Here is an 18,695-nt window from a genome sequence, read left to right on the forward strand (position 1 = left end):
CATGCCGAACCGAACAATCCGAAGTGACACAGGGCCTATGAAGGACGCTGTAGCGGAGTAGTCTGCTTTAGTTTAGACCGCCTGTGGTTCTTTAACCTGCGCAGATATTTCAGAGGAAATATTTGCGCTGAATCAACACTGTATGTTGAGTGCTATTTATTTTACCAGGTATGATATTGTCACGGACAGGAAGACGACAAAGTGGGCAGTGGTGCGGCACGGAGCGCTCGCGCTAGGCCCACCGCCATTAAATCATTCCATCGCCATCTGTCATGTAGTCCTGTTTTCATCTGCTTGCCGACATGTAACAATATAAATAACAATGGCCTTTTACAAAAGCTCTAACAAGCTTACTTGTTTTTTATCATTTTTAGATTACGAACACGTGTATGATGTTTACTACACCGATTACGAAACCTGCTTCGTTCTATGGTCCGTGAGTGGTGAAGGTGAGCCTGCTTGAAAGATTTTAAACGCCTTAGGTTCTACAGTGAGAAAAAAAAGACAAGGTAAGGACGTATCTGAGGAAAACATCATTCGGTGCCATTGCACGTTACCCCCCCACGGTTGTGAGCTTACATATAATTCTTTTCAGGTTTATGACAGCTGCGTAGAACACCTGGAGCCATTAGGAAACATTCACCCCGCATAACAATCATCAAAGTGTACCAGGGTATAGAATTATAATTGAGTACACAAAGATTAAATTAAAAAGAGCTCGAAAGGTAGATGTTGAAATGGTCTTTATGTGCTTTACTTTTTAGTTTTTACTTTCATTGGAGTGAAATAGCAGTGTGCACCGAGGGAATGTAGAGGCTTTGGTCAGTATGCATGGTTCGTTCCCGATTGCACCACCCAAGAAAACCTCAGGGTAAGAGCGTTCCTTGCCTGCCGAAGCACAAGCAGCGTGCGTCCGCCTCACAAGGCATGCCAGGCGCGCCAAAGCCAACTGTAAATCAGCACTGTGTCTGTCACAGTTCAGAATGTAATCTCGCAATTCTCGCCACCCATGCGCTCTTGAAGAGCGATATTTTAGTTTGCATCGTATGGGCTGTACCGAGCTGCGGTATGGCTATGATGGACACCGGAGCGAAGGGCTCCGGCCAAATTTTGACTACCCAGGATTATTTAACCCGCACTCTCATCGCACTGCGCACGGGCGCGCAATCACACAATCGCACATTCACGTGAGCAGTGCAGGCTCCCTGCAGCCAGTTGGGGTTCTCGCAAAGTAGGTCAATGTGGCTGAAAATTTACGGTCTCATCCGTCCTGTGCATCCCCCACGGACTGCGATGGTTATCCGGCTGTCGCTTCGCCGTGACAGATGCCGCGGGGCGTTGTTCCCTCGTCGTGACTTTCATGGCGCGGTGCGAATATGCGTCACGAACCCCTCGTCACCACCTCTGACCCCTTCGTTTTTGTGCGAAAGCTGTACTTCGCGAGGTCAAACCCAAACAAGATCCTTGTGGCTTGCATATTCCTGTGGTTGCAGAAATACTGTATAACAATAGAAGTACGGCCATGAAATGTGGTCTGTCGTCCAGGTCTGCCTCGTGTGAAGAGTTTAATGACACCGTCCCCCCCCGCCAGGCAGAAGACTCGACGAAGGAGATCCAAGAAAAAAAAAATGTTCTAGGCGATTTAGATGAACGAGAAAGGGTACTACCTCAAAGAATGCCTCACCCATATAATATCTGCCGGGAATCATGGATGCCTGGCTCAACTGGTAATTGGTCAGAATGACGAACGTCAAGTAGCTGCTGTTAGCAACCTTGAATGTTTGTGAGCTCAGTACTTGGTAGAAACTGGTACAGCTGCGCCGGTTGCTTTCGGGAAGCCGGCTGGAATTTTGCGATGTGCAGCAGACTACAATAGAAAGCTACGTCGCGAGAGAAAGGGCCTTCAGCGTTTTCTAGTTGATTACACTGTCTTTCGGCAGGTTGCATTCTTTTCATGGAAAACAGTTTTCTATATAATGAGCTTACATACCGTATTGACTGAGATATGCGCCTTTTATGTTGCAATTCTCAGCGTGAGGGTGCGAAGAGCAGCAAAGAATTGGGAATGTGCGAGCTTCTCGTCTCACCGTGATAATTTCTCACAGATTATTTCACTCGTCCATGATGCGGGTCTGCAGCTGAACACCTCCAGATATCGTTTCTAACGGTGTGAGGTTACCAACTTGGGCGTTGTCTTTGGCGCTGCAGGCGCCCATCCAGAGATCAGATCGGTGCCAAGTTCCTTCAATGACTTGTGGAGCTTCCTGGAGGTGTGCTCGTACTTCCACTCCTTTATTAAAGGCTTCGCCGACATTGTATACCCCCTCACCGACCTCCTAAAGATGGCATCAGTTTCTTTTGGGAACCCATGCAAGATCACGCCGGTGTTGCACTGATCTCGAAGCTAACAGCATGACTCTCCTGGAACACTGCTATGTGGCCGCCCCACTGAAGTTAGTTCTGACGCCAGCGGTCATGAAATAGGCGCTGCCCTTGCTCAGCAGAAATCCAGGCCCAACCTTGCAATCGTTGAACTCTGGTGCGTCATCTGTACATCACAGCGCTGTTACAAAATCACGGAGGGCATGTGCTTAGCCACAGTGTAGGCTGTATGAACATTTTGCCCGTATTTAGATGGTAAGCATAATATATGGTTGTATACGATGACCATGCGTTCTGTTGGCTCTCTTTTAAAAGATCAATCGGGCAATTTAAGCCACTCGGCGATAGGCATACAGGACTACGCATAAATGGAGGTCTACAAATATGGGAGCATCCACAAAGATGCTGACTGCCTTTCACGTTACTCTGTTGGTCTCTTTGCCAAATCCAGCTCTGACGCCGACTCTAGCCTGTTTCGTTCTGCCTTTTCGAACACTTGCTATGAATAATGTAAAGATGTTGAGCTACGCTTCATTATCGACAGCCTGAGCTCGGCACTACATGACAACCTGTGAAGATGACATACCTCCGTTCATCCGCGAAATAATTCGTGAACACCTCCGTCGAATGATGTCGCCACAGCGGCCCCAAGCATCAACACCTGGGAATGTGGGCGCGAAAAGGTGAAGCAAGCAGTTGCCATCCCGACGATGTCGATCGCCGCGCAACGGTCGCTGGCCTGAGCTGTGCTGCAGCATAACATTGCTCGAGCTTTGAGCAAGCGACGCCAAGCCCTCGCCTATGCCAACCTGCTTTGCTAGAGCACCCCTTTGAATTACCCTCCAGTCCTCTTTGCGAGGGGCGCGCTAGTCACTGAAAGTGCCATACGCGGAGAACCGATTGCATCCGCCCCATATGTTTCCATTGCGGCGAGTCCGTACATGTCCTGAGACACTGGACGTTGAAATGTATGGGTCTTCGAGGCTATACACCACGACCACGACCCGGTCACTGACATCAAGAACAAGAAGGGTACTTGCGTCATGCCATGTACGCATCGAGCTACCCATCGAGGTCACCATCGCGATGAGGAGAACAATTTGCACCGTCCCCCCGCAGCTACGCACCGGCCGCCCAAGAACCCCTGCTAGCGCCTGTAGAGACAACCACAGACCGCAACTTTCCGAGCTGAGATTGCTTCCCGGCGAGAGATCAATATCTTCCACTGAGGACAAAGCAATACACGCAGCCGAAGAATTCAACGGCGCGACCCAGCAAAGCCATGATGACAGCATCAACTAAATCCACCAAGTTGCCCTTCAGTCATGACACAAACACCAGACGAAGCCGCTGCAAAACTCCAAGGATCACGTGCAACGCTACGGAAGAATCGCTGACCCGGAAGTTGGCATCGACGACCGCAAGGTTACTGCTTTGGTATAGTCAGCCGTAGAACACTTTGTCATCCGTTAGTTTTCACATCGCAGGTAAAAAAAAGTTGGTGTAAGGAAGACGACGGGCATACGTGCGAGACGCATGGCCATCGCCTGGTGCACGCTCCTGGCTGGACTAGCTGACCACGGACTGCTGTTGGCCCTGCTCCCGTTAAGAAGCTTGTCCGAATAAGCCCCACCTTACATTTGGTGCTGGTGCCGGTTAATATCTTCTCGCCCTGGAACTCCGCAACCGAACGCTACCCCCTACCTCGATGCCTAACCACCGAGCCGTACAAGTGAGCCCGGGCGCCGTCGTCTGTGCTGCCGCATTGTGCATGTGTTCTTCACCTGGGACATGACGCTAGAAGTTTGCACAGCCAGAAAATGAGATATTTGTGTGTTGCGAAAGGCAGGCCAAAAGAAAAACATCGGTGAAAACAGAGAGAGTGTGTTTGTTTGGGGTAGGCGAAAACTCGTCATCAGAAAGGCTATATGTTCTTTCGCCTTCGTCAGTAGATATTGACAAGTTTTCTCACCGCACAATTCCTCGGTGCCATCGCAGCTCCCCATCCTAGCATCAACAGCATGATAATGACGTCTGCATTGTACTGGAAATATTCTTATCGCAAAAAAAAAAAACTGAAGAGTCGCTCTCGGTGTTGCCTCCATAACCTAACCTCTTGTCATCGCTTAGCTCAAAGATCCCATTAATTATCCGCTGCTAAAATAACACTTGTTGCTAGGCTAGTTGGTGCATAGTTCTATGTGCAAACGTTAGCGCAAAATGAGACAATCATAAGAAATGTGGACGCGTTGTCTTGTCCACCTTTCTTGTGATTGTCTCTTATTTTGCGCTAACGTTTGTACATAGAATGCTGCTAAAATGTTTGACCTTGGATGGTCAGTGCATTGGCATGTTCTAGTAGTAGCCATCGCCCCTCGTGACAAAGGACGCTTCGTATAGCGGCAGTGCTGCTCTGAAATACGGGCGAGCGAAGGAGTTGGCAGAGCCTCATTCTAGAATCCGAGCCGTAATGGTTGAATAGGTTTTTGTATTTATAAGCAATCAGCACAGATTCGACGAACTCGGTATTGTTAATAGTTGCTGTCTTCGCTTGCAGACCTGAAAAAGCCCACGAGTCGCAATATTCAGAGCCCTATTTGGTCTGAAACAAACAAAGAGAAAGATCTCTGCCAACTGCAGCATGTCTAGAAAGGGCTGTGTGTTTGCGATGTACAGAACTGAGCACACAGCGTCAAAAAACAAAACAAACTAAGCCTACGTGTCATCTATATGCTGCCTCTAATAGTGGATAGTGCCTAAAGCATTAGAAAAATAGTTCCTCACACTCTGCTCTCAAGCTCTGGAAGTCTGGAGGACCACTTGTTTCCACTGCTGAAACCACGTCCGCGCGCTATTGAGAACTCAAAATCATGGCGGGGAATTTCGAGTCTTTCGTACATGCCATTGATGTTCTGTGGCCGTTGGAGGCAGTAAATGTTATTGTAGGAAGTAGTTTATAGAACAAAATTTTCTTCGAGGTAGAAGAGTCGGCTACAATAATCACCATGATAGCTGAAAATTTTTCGGGACTCAGAAATTTTCTCAACATTACCAGTTCAAAACGTCCCCATCGAGTCAAGCGTGCTCGCTTCTTGCCTCCGAAAGATGACTCTAGTCGCTCATGTCCAGGAAAGCTGGGCATGTGATTGAAGATTGCGTTCTAATGAATACGAGGTTACGTGAGTGCGCTTTCGCTAACTGCAGGGAAAAGCACGTTAGAAAGTACTTGCAGCACCATTGATGGCAGTTTGGTAGCACTGTAAGGAGTAGCCAGCGCACAGTCACTTTTTCAGTAAGCAGTGCTCATCACAGCTGAAACACATGGTCCAGTTCCACTGACTGCTTGCAGGGCTTCGGCGGAACCATGCTACTTGTTCGTATCAACATACTCATTTCGAATGGGGTTGTCTTTTGAATGACAACTGATTAAGCCTTTTACGGGTGCAGAGGCGAAGGGCTGGAGCAATGGAGGTGCATGTCTTCAGAAAAACTATTGAAGGCTTATGTGCTGTTACTAGTGAAATGTGTGACTTTGAAAATTCTTGCAGGTTGCTACCTTTGGAAGCAGGATCCTTACTTAGCATTGGAACCAGTGTCAAGAGAGTGTCCACTGGAGCTGCTGAACACAACTGCATGTGAAGCGGAGTTTAATGATTGCAAAACGTTTGCAATCGAAGGCGATCAGTGTATGGCCTGGTATTGAATAGCAGAAATCAAGTCTCCTAAGTATCTGAGAAGAAAGAGTCAACGGCTGTCAATTGCGGCTTAAAAAACTTGCTACCATAATTTACCGGGTACTACTCAGGAGACTGTGCACTCCATGGAAGAAAAACAACAAAAATAAAGCAGCTTTTGTCGCAACGCATTCACTGTTTCTTATGATTGGCTTAATAGCCAGCTTTTACTACTCCTTCGTGTTATCTGTGGCGTTATACTGCCTCGGTGAGTGCTTCCGTTGAAACTTGACAGGAGGTTAGTCTTATGCTTATTGTTCTAGCTGCGATTGCTTATAAACAAAGAAACCTCAGTGCAAATGCTATCACTTCTGGGGTCCCCTGGGTAGAATGCTTGAGCAGAGGCCACGCATTGCAAATGACTCTGACGTACTACAGCCAGTGTGGTGCTGGTTGCTGGGCCAGAATTCAGTGGTCATTGAGTGTATGATAATCAGTATATGGAAATAGGAGCTTGAACCTGCAGTTTAGATATTGCTCAAATTCGACTTAAAAGCTCCTGTGTAAACAAACGTTATTTGTTACAATGCACGCTTTGCTTAGCAAGAGAGAAAATGAGTTGCTTACAAAGGAACTTCTTGGAAGGTCTCAGTATTTTCATCCGTGGTGATCAATAACGTAAGAAAAAATAAGGACAAATCTTTCAGAAATAAATTTCACTAAAACTCGCTTTGTAAAATTGCCCCACAGAACCGAGACCTAGAGCGCCAACTTCCGATCAATAACAGTTTCTCAATAAATAAAAGGTTTCAGAAATAAAGCAACAAAAATTTTAACAACAGCCTGCTAGGGTAGAAATTTCGAACGACTTTTTCAAAATTCGTGTTATTGTCACGTGACGGTGAAGTTGAAGAACACAGTAGCAATACTGTGAAAGACAAAACTTACTTTTATTGGGCGAACCTGTGCCCACAAAAGAGGCTACACTTACACGGTCGCCGGGCTGGTACTCGACGAGGCGTCGGCGCAGATTGTAGTGTCGGCTGTCGGTACGCTGCTGGTTCTTGATCCGTAGGCGGGCGAGCTGTCGAGCTTCTTCGGCGCGCTGGAGATAGGTAGCGACGTCAAGATTTTCCTCGTCAGTGACGTGCGGCAGCATGGCGTCGAGCGTCGTCGTCGGGTTCCTGCCGGAAACCAACTTAAATGGCGTGATCTGTGTTGTTTCTTGCACCGCTGTGTTGTAAGCGAATGTTACGTACGGCAGGACCGCATCCCATGTCTTGTGCTCGACGTCGACGTATACATTGCTAGCATGTCGGCGAGGGTCTTGTTCAGGCGCTCCGTGAGACCATTCGTCTGCGGATGGTAGGCAGTTGTCCTCCTGTGACTTGTCTGGCTGTATTGCAGAATGGCTTGCGTGAGCTCTGCTGTAAAAGCCGTTCCTCTGTCGGTGATGAGGACTTCTGGAGCACCATGTCGCAGCGGGATGTTCTCGACGAAAAATTTCGCCACTTCGGCTGCGCTGCCTTTCGGCAGAGGTTTAGTTTCAGCGAAGCGGGTGAGATAGTCCGTCGCCACGACGATCCACTTATTTCCGGAGTTGATGTCGGAAACGGTCCCAACAAGTCCATCCCGATCTGCTGAAAAGGTCGGTAAGGAGGCTTGATCAGCTGTAGTAATCCCGCTGGCCTTGTCGGTAGTGTCTTGCGTCGCTGACAGTCTCGGCATGTCTTGACGTAACGGGCGACATCGGCGGTTAGGGGCGGCCAGTAATATCTTTCTTGTATCCTTGATAGCGTCCGGGAGAAACCGAGGTGCCCAGCGGTCGGATCGTCATGTAGGGCGTGCAGTACTTCTGGACGCAGCGCCGACGAATCCTCGCAATCCCAGGTCGCGGTATGGGCATCGGCGGTACACATGGCCGGCTTCCCCGCAGTGGTAGCAGAGCGGGCGGTGGTCAGGAGCGCGCCAAACGTCGGTCTTCGTCGGGTAGCTGTGCTGGTCGACGGGTGGGGGTGTTGGCGGCGGCGGCGGTGGTCGACGGAATTGCGGCGTTAAGGCGCGCTCAAATTAGCGGGAAAACGCGCAACGCAGGACGTTTTCCGCGTGCCGCTTCCCGCGCAAGCCGGTTTTTCTCCCGCAGACAGCCTGCTGTGCCGTCCCGCAGAGCGATGGGTCCGGTACCTATTTTTCCCGTGCCGCTGACGAGAACAGCCAATGGGCGCCTACCGTGAACCGTGACGTCGATCCCAGTTCAGTGACGCCGTCGGCGGAGGCTGCGCGCGTCCGGCCGGCCGGCCGGCCGGCCGGCCGGGCACTCGGCAGCTTCTTTGCCAGCATGAACATGCGACTTGAGACGGTGCACAAGCGACGGTGCAGAAGCAGCGACAAACAAGTATAAGTACGTTTACCGTAGCCAACAGCTTACAGCTCGAACCAGCCATCCTCGAGACAAAAAGGGCGGCGGGAGGGGAGCTAGCAGACGATCAAGACGACGACGCGAGAAAAGGGTGCGCTTTCCAGTCTTCTCTGGTGTCACGTGACTATCCCCTTCTCTTTCTGGTCGTTCGGGTCCTCCCTCAGCACCTCCTCTCTCCACATTCCAAGACAACCGCAGCGAGAAAACAAGCGCAGTGTGAGCGTCATTCTGAGGAGCTGCGAGGCAGCGTCGGCGTTGACGCTGTGCCGGTGCGAGAAGCTTCCCGCTAGTGTGAGCGCGCCTTTTTACAGGGTCCTGGCGCGGTCGTGGAGGGGGACCTTGACGGTGGGTGACGGCGGCGTAGGTCATCGCTTCTGGCTGGGGCTGCGATGATTGTGGTTGTACTTGGGGAACTACCAGCGATCGCTGGATTTCTTCTTTGACAATTTCGGCAACTGAGGCCACTTGAGATTGCGATGAAGGGAAGATCCTTTGAAGCTCCTCTCGTACGACTGCCCTGATGGTCTCGCGCAGGTCGTCGGTGGCCAGTGACTGAACTCCGGCGTAGTTTGTCGAGTTCGTGCGGCGGTTGAATTGTCGGTTCCGCATTTCGAGTGTCTTCTCAATGCTGGTGGCCTCGCGAAGGAACTCTTCTACGGTCGTCGGTGGGCTTCGTGTCATTGCGCCGAAAAGTTCCTCCTTTACACCACATCAGTAGGCGGACTTTCTTCTCGTCGGACATTTCCGGGTCGGCGTGGCCGAACAGACGGCTCATTTCCTCAGTGAAGATTGCGATCGTCTCATTCGGCAGCTGCGCTCTGGTCTCGAGTAGAGCTTGGGCTCGCTCTTTTTGCAGGACGCTTGTAAATGTTTGCAGGAAGCTGCTTCGGAACAGGTCCCACGTCGTCAAGGTGGCTTCTCGATTCTCGAACCACGTCCTGGCGGCGTCCTCCAATGCGAAATAGACATGTCGCAGCTTGTCGTCGCTTGCCCAGCTGTTAAACGTAGCGACCCTCTCATACGTTTCCAGCCAGCTTTCCGGGTCCTCAAATGTGAAACCGCGGAACGTCGGTGGTTCCCTGGGCTGCTGCAGTCCGATGGGGGACGCCGGGGCTGCCATTGGGGTGGCCTCGGCCACAATCTTCTTGGTCTTCGCAGGTAGAAGTCCGTGTTCCGGGGGAAGCTGTTAAAGACGGCGGCTTGCTCGATTGTCCGGGACTACGTTGGTGTTCTCTTTGCGGTCCGGGCTTGGATCACGGCTTGTCGGGGGCGTCCGGTACATGAACAAAAAAAAAAGCACCACCTCCACCAGATGTCACGTGGTGGTGACGTTGAAGAACACAGTAGAAATACTGTGAAAGACAAAACTAACTTTTAATGGGCGAACCTGTGCCCACAAAAGAGGCTACACTTAAAGCACAACGGTAGCGGCGCACACGGTCGGCGATCGTCGAAAATCTGATCCGCGGGTCAAGAGCGTCGGCTGTTATATAGCAGTCGTCGAATGTTCCATACTAATCGTTGGGACCCGCGTGATTTCCGCAAAGTTCTACACTATTCGCGTCAGGCGATGAAATCAGATAACATAAGGTTCGTCTACAACAGACAGCGAATAGAAGCATCGATGATTTTCCAGAAACTTCGGATAGATGCAGGCGCGTCCCGCGCTGTGCGATAACACTTGTTAGGCGGCGAAACGTGGTCGCCCGATAAAAATAAGTACACGTGTCAATATTTTTGAACGCATATCTGGGGCCACGTGTTCCGCCAGTGCTAGTTCTGGTGCTCCCAAGTTGAAGAAGTGCTTCCTATTAGCGCGCGCCTTTCCTTTCTAGCTTTGCTCTCCTACTTTCAGCACGCGGCAGCGAGCGTGGCTCGGCTTGATCCGGCAGGCAGGCCCGTGATCTTTTCTTTTCTTTCTCCCAATCATCATCATCAGCAGCAGCTTCGCACAGGAATACTTAGATATTTACACCATGATGTATCAAGATGCCAATGTAACCAGCGGTTTCACAGCGCAGTTCTCCTTAGGTTTTGCTATATAAAGTGAGAAAAGGGGGAAATAAATATACGATGGGGATGCGAAGGCAGCACATTGACTTGCTACTTCCATTTAGGGCTTGGAGGGAGAAGATAAAGTGCAGTAAAAAGTAGCCGCCATCCTAAACATGAATGCGGTGCGAATCTGCGCGTACACCATCTAGTGGGCGTGTTCACACCCGGTAACGAAGTGTCGCGTTATCACTCAGAGTACAAAGCAAGAAGGAAATGTATTGCTCTTGAGAGATGTGGCGCTTGATATTTCATTCTTTTGATGAGAATGTTTTGCGCCGTCAGCTGATACTTTTTTGGCGGGAACTGCGTCTTTAGCATGAAGTGACGCCATCATAACATGAGCTGTGATGCAGCTGCGTCGGCGGCAGAACACATAGATTTTCATACCAAACACTTATGGGGTTGAATTGGGGAGATATAAATACGTTCTCTCCACTCAAACGCTGCTGACACGGTTCAAAGCCGCCCGGACCCCCTCCAGTGATCGCTTACGCTACCGAGCGCACGCCAAGCACGGCGGGCCTTGCTCTGAGGGAACAAAGGAACGACACAATGGCTGACACAAACAGGCATTTATTGCTACAGCAACAATAACGCCAGCTAGCAACAAGGTACGCTAATGAATGGAGGTCGTCCGACTCACCAGCAAGGTTCCGAGCGAATGTTCACTCGCGCTAGGGCAAGGATACTCCGCACCGCTGGACGGGACGAGTACAGGAGCCTGTCTCCCCGCCGCTTCCTCGCCCCGCCAGGGAAGAGCGGAGCCGAAGAGCCCCATGCCCCCTCTCCCGCGCGCGGGCTTCAGCAGTCTCCCGCGCAGGGACGCTGGCGCCCTCCCTTGCTAGTTAATGTAATTGACAAGGGAATGCGTTCCTCCTCGAGGTGAGACAGCTGCTGCACGGAGCCTCGCAGGCAAGCAAACACAGGGGGCTGCAGGGCAGGTCCCCACACACTAATTATTGCAAGCCCATTAAAAGTAGACGCATTTCTCTTGAATGAGCTGAACTCCTGAACACGGTGTCTTCTTATATACAGACTTCCACATCCGCCATACACATACAGCTGAAGCTGAAACATATGTCACATTAAAAAAAAAATACGCCCCTTGGTCATTTTGTTTTAGCCTCATGGTTCCGTTCAGGATTCGTTTTTATTCTCTAACTCGAAAATGCCATCCGTCGCAAAGAATCTCTCGTTCCTTTTCGACGACTAATTTTCCAGTAGTGTGGTCAGGACTGAGAAGGCCATTCTTAATTCTACCTATAATTATTTTGCAGGGTTTATTGTAAGGTCGTGCAACCAAGAAAGCAAAAAAAATGATGCTCGGTCAATAGGAGTTGAACCTTTCGAGCCACACAAATTAACGGTTAAGATTGAAACCAATGTCATGCGATCTCTCTGCATTGAACTGAAAATCAGCCAAGGTCCACTCCAAGTGGGACTTTGTTTGCCTCTCGCTCAACCTACAGCCCAGACACCCTGTTCATTGTCTGCCGCCAGATACACATGGGGATCCTTTCGCATGCGTGTGCTGTTCTTTGCGGCTCTTGTGACACTTGCATCGGCTGTACTCTTCGAATATGCATTATCGTCACATAACGTCAATAAGTGTTGCGGTACTTGAGGCTGAGGTGGCAATGACAGTAGTCACCAATGGTCGCACAGGGTTGCAGGAATTAGCCTATCTCCTGATTCATGGCGTATAACGAAGAAACACTGTGTGCTTTCATCTTATTTGCTTATATTCTTTACTGCCGGCGGCCAAAGCATTTGGTTGCTGCGGTGGGTGCGACGAGACGCGTCTGGAACAAATGCGATCACTGGTGGCAGTTTATATGCTGTTCGAGATGGCTGTGAGTGCATTAGGAGCCTTGTCCCGAAAGTTTGGTGTCTTCCGCTTAGTTTGTTTCTGCGCAAATGTTAGGCCACCGAGCGAAGAGTTTGAATGCTGCCGCAGCCGTACTGTCATCTACTTTGTCGCACTACTTGAAAGAGTTTTGACGCGCACGCGAGGGCAAAGGATTGTAAACTAAGCTAAACTGAATCGGTTTCTGCTGGCGCATAGGATACCCTTCTTCGGTACCTGCTAGTGTGACATTTACCGCTTTCAGACAAAAAAAGCAGACTAGCCATTAAGTAAAGAAGGCTTTCTTTTAGCTAAATAACTAGCAAGTTCCCCCGCTGATAGCTTCACAAATGGACTTAAATCATCTTGTAGAATATTGTCCCAGGCGCCGGAAGGCAGCGGCCTGGAGGCTTCAGTGTGCAGCCTCACAACACTCGGGCAAAGGAAAAGAAAGAAAGGGAAATAAAAGAAGCCTTTGAGATATGGGAGGTCGGTGAAGACGAGTGCGTAAGCACACCCTCAGTGTTGTTATCAAGTGAGGAGGTGCATCTAATCAAGAAACGAAGGAGCGTGCGATGCAGCCGTTGGCAATGAATTGGTTGTTTCAGCATGTTCATGAAATGTATTTATGTACCCTCGTACCAGAATAAATATCAGTTGTTAGTGCGCGCTTGTCCTGTGTCCCCCCGTTCCAGTTGTCGTTTTGTTAGTGTGTAGCGCGTTATTCAAACCAAATGTACAACCAACTAGCCCACATTGCTGCCTTGCTTACTAAGAAAGAAGGACCCCGGACGGACTCTGCCCAATAGATTTTAAGGCGAAAACCTTTAATGGCACATACTTGCGGCCAGCACCTTGTCCGGTCTCTGGTCATGTCCGGTCTAAAGTCATGTCACACCGATGACTAAACTACCGCGATAAGAAAAAAATACCGCTGTGCACGGCGGGATGCGAACCACCACCTTTCCGCTCCGCAGCCTAGCGTGCTAATGACTACGCTACATCCTTTTTTCTTTATTGCATAGAAATAGTGCCGAAAAGAAAAGTCTAAGCATGCTTCAACAAAATACCGGAAAGTACCAGCGCACGAATTCCATGTACTAACAAAAAAACGTTTTTGCAGGCGTTCGCACTTCCGGCAGTGAAGCATGAAGTTGTGCCTGTTACCGCTATTCACCTCGTAACGGTGTTCTTTGAGCCTCTCATTAGGACGCCACCCAGTTTCACCAATCTGAATATCGCCAAATGTCAAACGGATTGAGTACACGACCCCCCGCCAAATTCCACAAAGCGAATCTGATGGTTGAATGTGCAACCGGTGTATTCCGAAAAAAAAAACATGCCGAAAAAAACATGCCGAAAAAACAACACCAATGCCAACTCGACTGCCAATTGTATTTAAACAAAGTGATAAATTGTGAATATATGGAACAGCTTCCACCTTTCTTCTGGCGTTTGCGGTCTCGACAGTGGAATTAGTACTGCCATGTTTTATCTTCTGCTTGAGGCGCTCAGCAACAGACACAACAAAGAAACAGCGTATCCTGCGCTATACAAACGGCTAATTGCTGCGCAAACCTTGATGACATGACGTCTACGCACGATTTCATCAGGGTGTTAGTGATACAAAAGTTAGCGATAGCTCTATTTACAAGAATTTAGTGCTCAGGCGAATACGACAAAAGCGGCTTATTTGTCCTCGGCTCGTATGCACAGCAAGTGGGGTCATCCAAGAATGAAATTCTGGTATCAAAATATCTTAATGACGCGCTGTTGGAAACCTCACTTGTAATCAAAAGCGGACTTAGGTTCTGGCTGAAATGCCGAACAACTATACGAACTGCTTCGTCAGCATCGGAGAACAAACCAGCAGAGAGAATTAAGTAGACATCCACGAATGTACATAGTTTACATAAAGAGGTTCCCGCTAGTTCATAATCTAAAATTCGTTTTCTTCAAGCCAAAAACAAGTCAGTACAAGTGGTAAACAGGACTCAATACATATACTAGATTTTTGCAGATACAAGCTACTGTCCAATGTAGCAAAGGTGGACTGCACGCATTAAGTTAGAAACACGAAAAAATCGTCGACCGAAATGGAGGAAAAACGCAGCCGTCGGACCCGACCGTGGCGGCTGCGTTTTTATTGAGGAAAAACGCTAAGGCGGCCGTAGTAGTAGTAGAAAACATTTTTTCCAAAAAGGTAGAACAGAGAGGCGAAAATACAGATTTTTGGTGGAGTCCTTATTTCAGGACCCCAATGTCCACCGCAGTTGCTCTTGCTTGGGATATCAGCTTTCGCTGCGTCGCCCAGTCAGAGCTGAGCATGGAAGACTCCCACTGTTCCTCGGAGTGATGTTTGTCTAGTTAGGGGGGCTTGGGACCGGAGCAGCCCCATGTTACATGATATGTTGTTGGAATTCCGCCACACCAGGGGCAGATGCTGTCATATCTGTCGGGGAAGATGATGTGGTACTTGTGTAGGATAGGAAAGGTGTTCGTCTGCAGTTGTCGCCATACCCTCGCCTCTGCCGCCGTTAGCTTACGGTGTGGTGGGGGATAGACTTGTCTTTGTGTTCGGAGAAGGAGGAGGCGCTCGCCGTACGTAGGGGGGAGAGGGGTGAGGTCGGGGAGGTTAGTTGCTCGGTTAGTATATCCTCGAGCTAGACTGTCCGCGGCCTCGTTTCCCTCGAGCCCCTCGTGCCCAGGAGTCCAAGTGATTTGGTGCTTGCATGTGGAATTTTGAACTTGTGGGGTAGTCAGAATGGGAGCGACGGAGTGTGAAAGTCTGCCAGAAAGGAAGAGGCGACACGCGGACTGGGAGTCGGTAATAATTTTTAACTCATTTCCCGTAGCATCGCCGTGCTGGCCTGCCAGGGCAATAGCAGCAGCTTCTGCTACTGTGGGAGAGCAGTTTCGTGGGGAGGCGCTGGCGATTTCCTTGAAATTGGTGTCCAAGACGACCGCCACCGCGTTTGTTGAATCGGGGTACATGGCTGCGTCGACGTATACAGCATTTTGTGCCTGTCGATGAGTGCGGCGCAGATAGTCCACTCGCGCCTTTCGTCGTCCCTTTTGTGAGTCCAAGTGCATGTTCTTCGGGAGTGGAGCTACATACACACGAGTTCGCAGAGTTGAGGGTAGGTCTCGGTTGTCCTGGACGGCGCGTATGTCAACCGGGGAACCCACTCTTTCCAAGATTGCGCGTCCAGCTTTGGTGGTGAGGAGGCGTTCCTTTTGCGATGCTAGGACGGCTTCTCGAATTTATTCTATTGTGTTGGTCAGTCCCAGGTCCTCGAGGTGGCAGTTGGCCGTGTACATCGGGAGGCCTAACGCATGTTTGTAGGCGGTACGAATGATGGCATCTGCTTTGTCTCGCTCATTCCCCAGAAGTGGTAGGAATGGGAGACCGTATGACAGGCGGCTCATAACTAAAGCCTGTATCAGTCGAATTGTATCCTTCTCTCTCATGCCTTTTCGGTTGCGGGTGATGCGCCGAATCATGCGGGAGATCTGGAGGGCAGTTGTCCGGAGATGCTGTAACGTGTGGTTGACTTTCCTGTCGCTCTGAAGCCAAAGGCCCAGGATGCGGATAAGAGGGACTTCCTTTATTCTCGTGCCTTCGACGTAAACCTCGATGTCGCCGGGAGATTTGTAGGCATAGCGCTGAATGCGGATAATTTCGGATTTGTCGGGTGCGCAGCGGAGGCCGCCATTTGCTGCTTGTCTTTCTACGCAATTGACTGCCTCTTGTAGGGTGTTTTCTTTGTCGGCAAGGGAAGCCCACGTGGACCAGATGGTAATATCATCAGCGTAGATAGTATAGCCGATGCCTTCAATAGCCTCGGGTGCTTTTGCCATGCCGATCATAGCTATATTGAAGAGGAGAGGAGAGATGATAGAGCCTTGGTGAGTGCCTTTGTTGGGTGTCTGCTCTGTGCCGGAGCGGTAATCTCCCATGCCAATCGTGGCCGTGCGGTTGCTGAGAAAGTTTTTGATGTAGTTGAAGGTCTTGGGTCCGCAATCGAGGGCGTTGAGCTCTTTCAAGATGGCGTTGTGAGAAACGTTGTCAAAAGCGCCTTTCAGATCAAGTGCCATAATTAGGCGCTCGCCGCCTCTCGGTGTGTTACTGAGTACTTCTTCCTTGAGAAAAAGGAAAGCGTCTTGCGTAGAAAGACCTTTCCTGAAGCCGATTATAGTGTGTGGAAAGAGGTTGTTGTCCTCTATGTAGTTTTGGAGGCGGGTCTGGATAACGCGCTCGTATAGTTTGCCCAGGCAAGAGGTGAGGGAGATGGGTCGTAATGCTTCCAGGCTTGGTGGCTTGCCTGGTTTTGGTATAGCCACGATTTCGGAGTGTTTCCACTCTGCAGGGAGTTCTCCCGCCTCCCATAGGGCGTCATTTATGTAGGCAGTGAAGATCTCGATCTGCGACTTGCCCTGGTTTCGAATCATCCCATTTGTGATCTTGTCCGCGCCAGCTGCCGTGTTGCGTGTGGCAGATCGAGCCGCGGCGTAAACTTCGGAAGTGGTGATGGGGGCGTCCAGCCTCTCATTTGGGCCTCCCGTGTACGAGATTGTGCTGGGAGGATGGGGGGCGCCGAAGTATTTGGTTTTGAGGGCGGTGAGGAGGGCCGCGTCGTCTCCGGGGTACAGACGGGCGATTTTGTACGGTTAGTGGCAGACCGCGATATTTGCGGATCGACGAGGCTGCGGAGGATCGCCCAGGTGCGGGAGGTCCCCAGCGTGCCGCGTAGTGACTCGCAAAATTCCTGCCAATTCTGTTGAGAGAGGTGTTGTGCATACTCTTGTGCTTCTGCCGTGATCTGTGATATGCGGAGTTTCAAGGGACGATTGAGGCGTTGGCGTTTCCATCTGCGAACCAGAGTCCGTCGGGTCTGCCACAACTTCAGAAGGTGACGATCGACCGCTGGATTATCGGGTGTGCATTGTACTTTGGTGGTGGCCTCCTTGTGTGCTTTCCGAATCTGTTCACTCCATTCACTGATTGACTGAATGGGGTCTTGCGGAACGGGCTGTGCACGGTATTTAGTCCAGTCCGCGATTTTGGCTGTTCCCAGGGTGCGACGAATGTTTGCGGAGGTGATAGACGTGCTTACGATGTAGTGGTCGCTACCTAAGCTCTCTCCGAGATTTGTCCACGTAGCTTTATGGATGTTCTTGACGATTGTAAGGTCAGGGCATGAATCGCGCGTGACGCTGTTTCCTTCGCGAGTTGGGTATAAAGGATCAGTAATTATTTCCAGGCCCAGGGCATCCCGAGCTCGTACCACGCTCAGACCACGAAGCGAGTTCGTTTTGTAACCCCATTCCCTGTGGGGGGCGTTAAAGTCACCGAGTGCGATAAGCTGATGCGAAACAGCTAGCTGATCTGCCTCTTGAAGTATGTCAGAGAAATCGGCCTTGGTTGCTCGTGGGGGGTGATACACGTTCAGAACGAAGGTGCTCTTGCGGCCCCTCTAGTTGGGAATGACCTCGATCATGTTGTAGTTGATCTCCTGTTCTCTCAAGGAGGCCGTATACTGTGCGATGTCAGTGCACGTTAAATATCCCCAGGTGGTCAAAATTATTCCGGAGCCCTCCAATACGGCACCTCTTTCTTCCGTTCTTCTTTCACTCCCTCCTTTTTCTCTTCCCTTACGGCGCGGTTCAGGTGTCCAACGATATATGAGACAGATACTGCGCCATTTCCTTTTCCCCCAAACCAATTATTATTATTATTATTATTATTATTATTATTATTATTATTATTATTATTATTATTATTAACTGCGCCATTTTAGTCTCCCTTTATGAGTTGCGGATCGAGCACTCGTGATAGAGCGCATTGAATGCTGCGGAGAGAAGACTATGAGAGAACGAAAGGTGTGGTAAATTTCATGAGAATTGCTCACTGCCAGGGGTGTGTGAAAGTTCGAAAGCTTCGAATAACGAAACTAACATCCTCGTATTGAGCCACTGAACGACTGATAAAGTACGAGGATAAATATGAAAGAGTGCCAGTACAAAATTATTGGGAATGAATTGAAGATTCTCTGAGTTTCATTTCGAATATTTAGCGCAAATTTCAAATAAGGCACGCTGCAGTTTTCTACTACGAGAGTTTAAGCAATGGTGGTCAGGCCGTTGAACCACAGCACGCTGCCGTAATCGGTCGGGGAGGGACGGAGTGTTCAGCTCCGCGATGCCGTGCATTTCATGTGGCAGCATTCATAATGCTTACATATAGCCTCCCAAATTTCATTACGTGGGAGTGGTCACTTAAGTTTATACACACCGTGCATTGAAGCCGTTTTCGGAC

General features: G+C 49.9%; 1 protein-coding gene and 1 pseudogene across 3 annotated transcripts in view; one reads left to right on the plus strand and one right to left on the minus strand.

The window, feature by feature from the left end:
- The window catches only part of LOC144097340 (uncharacterized), a 31,024-nt gene extending 24,767 nt beyond the window's left edge, over nucleotides 1-6,257 (plus strand). For all 3 annotated transcript variants that reach the window (XM_077630082.1, XM_077630081.1, XM_077630083.1), the window contains 2 exons: nucleotides 375-449; nucleotides 5,931-6,257. In XM_077630082.1, coding sequence (XP_077486208.1) covers nucleotides 375-449; nucleotides 5,931-6,085 — 230 coding nt within the window. In that variant the 3' untranslated portion in view covers nucleotides 6,086-6,257. The remainder of the gene's footprint in view (nucleotides 1-374; nucleotides 450-5,930) is intronic.
- A 231-nt stretch (nucleotides 6,258-6,488) lies between these two features.
- On the minus strand, nucleotides 6,489-9,757 carry LOC144097939 (uncharacterized; annotated as a pseudogene).
- Between the last annotated feature and the right edge of the window lie 8,938 nt (nucleotides 9,758-18,695).

The sequence above is a fragment of the Amblyomma americanum genome, chromosome 7 (genome assembly GCF_052857255.1).
Source record: "Amblyomma americanum isolate KBUSLIRL-KWMA chromosome 7, ASM5285725v1, whole genome shotgun sequence".
NCBI lineage: Eukaryota > Metazoa > Arthropoda > Arachnida > Ixodida > Ixodidae > Amblyomma > Amblyomma americanum.